This window comes from Somniosus microcephalus, chromosome 34 (assembly GCF_052327205.1).
Source record: "Somniosus microcephalus isolate GS21.2 chromosome 34, FLI_Smic_1.0, whole genome shotgun sequence".
Taxonomy (NCBI): Eukaryota; Metazoa; Chordata; class Chondrichthyes; order Squaliformes; family Somniosidae; genus Somniosus; species Somniosus microcephalus.
This window is the reverse complement of record NC_141020.1, coordinates 9,810,232-9,816,099: the sequence shown is the minus strand read 5'-3', so window position 1 is coordinate 9,816,099 and position 5,868 is coordinate 9,810,232. Positions and strand designations below refer to the sequence as shown.

Sequence of the window (5,868 nt, the reverse complement as noted above, 5' to 3'; positions counted from 1 at the left end):
AACAGGGGGGGGGAGGGCAACAGGGGGGGGGAGGGCAACAGGGGGGGGGAGGGCAACAGGGGGGGGAGGGCAACAGGGGGGGGAGGGCAACAGGGGGGGAGGGCAACAGGGGGGGGAGGGCAACAGGGGGGGGAGGGCAACAGGGGGGGAGGGCAACAGGGGGGGGAGGGCAACAGGGGGGGAGGGCAACAGGGGGGGGAGGGCAACAGGGGGGGAGGGCAACAGGGGGGGGAGGGCAACAGGGGGGGGAGGGCAACAGGAGGGGAGGGCAACAGGGGGGGAGGGCAACAGGGGGGGAGGGCAACAGGGGGGGAGGGCAACAGGGGGGGGGGAGGGCAACAGGGGGGGGGGAGGGCAACAGGGGGGGGGAGGGCAACAGGGGGGGGGGGAGGGCAACGGGGGGGGAGGGCAACGGGGGGGGAGGGCAACGGGGGGGGAGGGCAACGGGGGGGGAGGGCAACGGGGGGGGGAGGGCAACGGGGGGGGAGGGCAACGGGGGGGGAGGGCAACGGGGGGGGGAGGGCAACGGGGGGGGGGAGGGCAACGGGGGGGAGGGCAACTGGGGGGGGCACGGGGGGGCAACGGGGGGGGGAGGGCAACGGGGGGGGGAGGGCAACGGGGGGGAGGGCAACGGGGGGGGGGAGGGCAACGGGGGGAGGGCAACGGGGGGGGAGGGCAACGGGGGGGAGGGCAACGGGGGGAGGGCAACGGGGGGGAGGGCAACGGGGGGGAGGGCAACGGGGGGGAGGGCAACGGGGGGGAGGGCAACGGGGGGGAGGGCAACGGGGGGGAGGGCAACGGGGGGGAGGGCAACGGGGGGGAGGGCAACGGGGGGGAGGGCAACGGGGGGGAGGGCAACGGGGGGGAGGGCAACGGGGGGGAGGGCAACGGGGGGGAGGGCAACGGGGGGGGGCAACGGGGGGGGGCAACGGGGGGGGCAACGGGGGGGGCAACGGGGGGGGGGCAACGGGGGGGGGCAACGGGGGGGGAGAGGGCAACGGGGGGGAGAGGGCAACGGGGGGGGAGAGGGCAACGGGGGGGGAGGGCAACGGGGGGGGAGGGCAACGGGGGGGGAGGGCAACGGGGGGGGAGGGCAACGGGGGGGAGGGCAACGGGGGGGGGAGGGCAACGGGGGGGAGGGCAACGGGGGGGGAGGGCAACGGGGGGGAGGGCAACGGGGGGGGAGGGCAACGGGGGGGGAGGGCAACGGGGGGGGAGGGCAACGGGGGGGGAGGGCAACGGGGGGGGAGGGCAACGGGGGGGGAGGGCAACGGGGGGGAGGGCAACGGGGGGGGAGGGCAACGGGGGGGGGAGGGCAACGGGGGGGGAGGGCAACGGGGGGGGGAGGGCAACGGGGGGGGAGGGCAACGGGGGGGGAGGGCAACGGGGGGGGAGGGCAACGGGGGGGGAGGGCAACGGGGGGGGAGGGCAACGGGGGGGGAGGGCAACGGGGGGGGAGGGCAACGGGGGGGAGGGCAACGGGGGGGGGAGGGCAACGGGGGGGGAGGGCAACGGGGGGGAGGGCAACGGGGGGGAGGGCAACGGGGGGGGAGGGCAACGGGGGGGGAGGGCAACGGGGGGGGAGGGCAACGGGGGGGGAGGGCAACGGGGGGGGGGCAACGGGGGGGGGGGGGGAGGGCAACGGGGGGGGGAAGGGGAGGGCAACGGGGGGGGGGAAGGGGAGGGCAACGGGGGGGGGGAAGGGGAGGGCAACGGGGGGGGGGAAGGGGAGGGCAACGGGGGGGGGGAAGGGGAGGGCAACGGGGGGGGGGAAGGGGAGGGCAACGGGGGGGGGAAGGGGAGGGCAACGGGGGGGGGAAGGGGAGGGCAACGGGGGGGGGGAAGGGGAGGGCAACGGGGGGGGGGAAGGGGAGGGCAACGGGGGGGGGAAGGGGAGGGCAACGGGGGGGGGAAGGGGAGGGCAACGGGGGGGGGGAAGGGGAGGGCAACGGGGGGGGGAAGGGGAGGGCAACGGGGGGGGAAGGGGAGGGCAACGGGGGGGGAAGGGGAGGGCAACGGGGGGGGGGAAGGGGAGGGCAACGGGGGGGGGAAGGGGAGGGCAACGGGGGGGGAAGGGGAGGGCAACGGGGGGGGAAGGGGAGGGCAACGGGGGGGGAAGGGGAGGCAACGGGGGGGGAAGGGGAGGGCAACGGGGGGGGAAGGGGAGGGCAACGGGGGGGGAAGGGGAGGGCAACGGGGGGGGAGGGGAGGGCAACGGGGGGGGGAAGGGGAGGGCAACGGGGGGGGGAAGGGGAGGGCAACGGGGGGGGAAGGGGAGGGCAACGGGGGGGGGAAGGGGAGGGCAACGGGGGGGGAAGGGGAGGGCAACGGGGGGGGAAGGGGAGGGCAACGGGGGGGGAAGGGGAGGGCAACGGGGGGGGAAGGGGAGGGCAACGGGGGGGGAAGGGGAGGGCAACGGGGGGGGGGGAAGGGGAGGGCAACGGGGGGGGGAAGGGGAGGGCAACGGGGGGGGAAGGGGAGGGCAACGGGGGGGGGAAGGGGAGGGCAACGGGGGGGGGGGAAGGGGAGGGCAACGGGGGGGGAAGGGGAGGGCAAGGGGGGGGGGGAAGGGGAGGGCAACGGGGGGGGAAGGGGAGGGCAACGGGGGGGGAAGGGGAGGGCAACGGGGGGGGAAGGGGAGGGCAACGGGGGGGGAAGGGGAGGGCAACGGGGGGGGAAGGGGAGGGCAACGGGGGGGGAAGGGGAGGGCAACGGGGGGGGGAAGGGGAGGGCAACGGGGGGGGAAGGGGAGGGCAACGGGGGGGGAAGGGGAGGGCAACGGGGGGGGAAGGGGAGGGCAACGGGGGGGGGAAGGGGAGGGCAACGGGGGGGGAAGGGGAGGGCAACGGGGGGGGGAAGGGGAGGGCAACGGGGGGGGAAGGGGAGGGCAACGGGGGGGGAAGGGGAGGGCAACGGGGGGGGGAAGGGGAGGGCAACGGGGGGGGGGAAGGGGAGGGCAACGGGGGGGGGAAGGGGAGGGCAACGGGGGGGGGAAGGGGAGGGCAACGGGGGGGGGGAAGGGGAGGGCAACGGGGGGGGGAAGGGGAGGGCAACGGGGGGGGAAGGGGAGGGCAACGGGGGGGGAAGGGGAGGGCAACGGGGGGGGAAGGGGAGGGCAACGGGGGGGGGAAGGGGAGGGCAACGGGGGGGGGAAGGGGAGGGCAACGGGGGGGGAAGGGGAGGGCAACGGGGGGGGAAGGGGAGGGCAACGGGGGGGGGAAGGGGAGGGCAACGGGGGGGGGAAGGGGAGGGCAACGGGGGGGGGAAGGGGAGGGCAACGGGGGGGGGAAGGGGAGGGCAACGGGGGGGGGAAGGGGAGGGCAACGGGGGGGGGAAGGGGAGGGCAACGGGGGGGGGAAGGGGAGGGCAACGGGGGGGGGAAGGGGAGGGCAACGGGGGGGGGAAGGGGAGGGCAACGGGGGGGGGAAGGGGAGGGCAACGGGGGGGGGAAGGGGAGGGCAACGGGGGGGGGAAGGGGAGGGCAACGGGGGGGGGAAGGGGAGGGCAACGGGGGGGGGAAGGGGAGGGCAACGGGGGGGGGAAGGGGAGGGCAACGGGGGGGGGAAGGGGAGGGCAACGGGGGGGGGAAGGGGAGGGCAACGGGGGGGGGAAGGGGAGGGCAACGGGGGGGGGAAGGGGAGGGCAACGGGGGGGGGAAGGGGAGGGCAACGGGGGGGGGAAGGGGAGGGCAACGGGGGGGGGAAGGGAAGGGGAGCGCAACGGGGGGGGGAAGGGAAGGGGAGGGCAACGGGGGGGGGAAGGGAAGGGGAGGGCAACGGGGGGGGAAGGGAAGGGGAGGGCAACGGGGGGGGGGGAAGGGAAGGGGAGGGCAACGGGGGGGGGGAAGGGAAGGGGAGGGCAACGGGGGGGGGGGAAGGGAAGGGGAGGGCAACGGGGGGGGAAGGGGAGGTCAACGGGGGGGGGGAAGGGAAGGGGAGGGCAACGGGGGGGGGAAAAGGGGAGGGCAACGGGGGGGGGAAAAGGGGAGGGCAACGGGGGGGGGAAGGGAAGGGGACGGCAACCCGGGGGGGGGGGGGGGGAAGGGCAACGGGGGGGGAGGGGAGGGGAGAGGGGATCTCATTGAAACTTATAAAATTCTAACAGGACTAGACAGACTAGATGCAGGAAGGATGTTCCCGATGACGGGGGAGTCCAGAACCAGGGGTCACAGTCTAAGGATAAAGCCATTTAGGACAGAGATGAGGAGGAATTTCTTCACCCAGAGAGTGGTGAACCTGTGGAATTCTCTACCACAGAAGGCAGTGGAGGCCAATTCATTAAATATATTCAAGAAGGAGTTGGATATATTTCTTAAGGCTAAAAGGATCAAGGGATATGGGGAGAAAGCAGGGACAGGGTACTGAGTTTGGATGATCAGCCATGATCGCATTGAATGGCGGAACAGGCTCGAGGGGCTGAATGGCCTACTGCTGCTCCTAGTTTCTGTTTCTATGGGGTGAATGGAGAAGCGCGGCCCAGAGTGAGCCGGCCCGGGGAGGATGTCCCCCGCTCTCTCTCTCTCTCTCTCTCTCTCTCTATACCCGGGTCAGGCGGGCTCCGCTCTCCGGGCCCGGTAGGCCTCAGGCCTTAGCAACGCCGCTGTGGCGGGTCCAGCCGCCGCCGGGGGTGGGTGGGTGGGGATGCCGGTGGTGGGTGCGAGGCCCCGGGCTCCTCGCTCGCTCCCTCCTATCCCGGTCTCTCTCTCTCTCTCTCTCCTTATCCCACTCACATGCTGCTCGATTTCCCACCGCCGCCGCCTCGCTCCCTCAGACTAACCCGACCGCGTTGAACGCCCCCGCCGGAAGAGAATGCACCACTTCCGGCCGGGCCCGCTGGGAGTTGTAGTCCGCCGGCCCGCCTCCCCCGCTGGCCAATGGCGCCCGTGGACTACAACTCCCAGAATCCTACAGCGCCGCCCGGCCGCACCACCCTGGCGCCTTTGTCTCTTGTTCTTAAAGAAACAGTGACGCTGCCTGTGAGTTGGACTCAGCCTGCACCACTTAAAGGCACATTCCCCTATCAATAATCACGTTGACTCTGTTTCTCTCTCCTCGATGCTGCCTGACCTGCTGAGTGTTTCCAGCATTTTCTGTTGTTATTCCAGGTTTCTGGCATTCCTGCGGTATTTCGCTATTGTATTCCCCGATAAATGCTGTGTTAAGGTGAAGAGAAAAATTGTTTGAAAATGATTCGTAAAAGAACCAGGATGCAACATGGACGGGCACAGAGTGAACGGGACTCGGTGCAAGTTAGGACACGGGCAGCCGAGTTTTGGATGACCTTTTTTTTTTACAACAACTTGTATTTATATAGCGCCTTTAACATAGTAAAACCTCCCAAGGCGCTTCACAGGAGTAGCATAAGACAAAAAAAAATGACACTGAGCCATATAAGGAGAAATTAGGACAGGTGACCTAAAGCTTGGTCAAAGAGGTAGTTTTTAAGGAGCATCATAAAGGAGGAGCGAGAGGCAGAGAGGTTCAGGGAGATAATTCCAGTGCTTCGGGCCCAGGCAACAGAAGGCACGGCCGTCAATGGTGGAGCGATTGTAATCAGGGATGCTCAAGAGGGCAGAATTAGAGGAGCGCAGATATCTCGGCGGGGTTGTGGGGCTGGAGGAGGTTACAGAGATAGGGAGGGGCGAGGCCATGGAGGAATTTAAAAACAAGGATGAGAATTTTGAAATCAAGGCGTTGCGAGCACAGTGGGTGATGGCTGAACGGGACTTGGTGTGAGTTAGGACATGGGCAACCGAGTTTTGGATGACCTCAACTTTACGTAGGGTAGAATGTGGGAGGCCAGCCAGGAGTGCACTGGAATAGTCAAATCGAGGTAACAAAAGGAAGTTTTTTTTTAATCAGTTTACAG

The 5,868-nt window shown here is 70.7% G+C and overlaps 1 protein-coding gene across 1 annotated transcript in view; it reads right to left on the bottom strand.

Annotated features, from left to right (window-relative positions):
* The window catches only part of snrpd2 (small nuclear ribonucleoprotein D2 polypeptide), a 21,918-nt gene extending 17,084 nt beyond the window's left edge, over positions 1-4,834 (bottom strand). Inside the window, exon 1 of the mRNA XM_085973367.1 lies at positions 4,730-4,834. Coding sequence (XP_085829493.1) covers positions 4,730-4,731 — 2 coding nt within the window. The 5' untranslated portion in view covers positions 4,732-4,834. The remainder of the gene's footprint in view (positions 1-4,729) is intronic.
* Between the last annotated feature and the right edge of the window lie 1,034 nt (positions 4,835-5,868).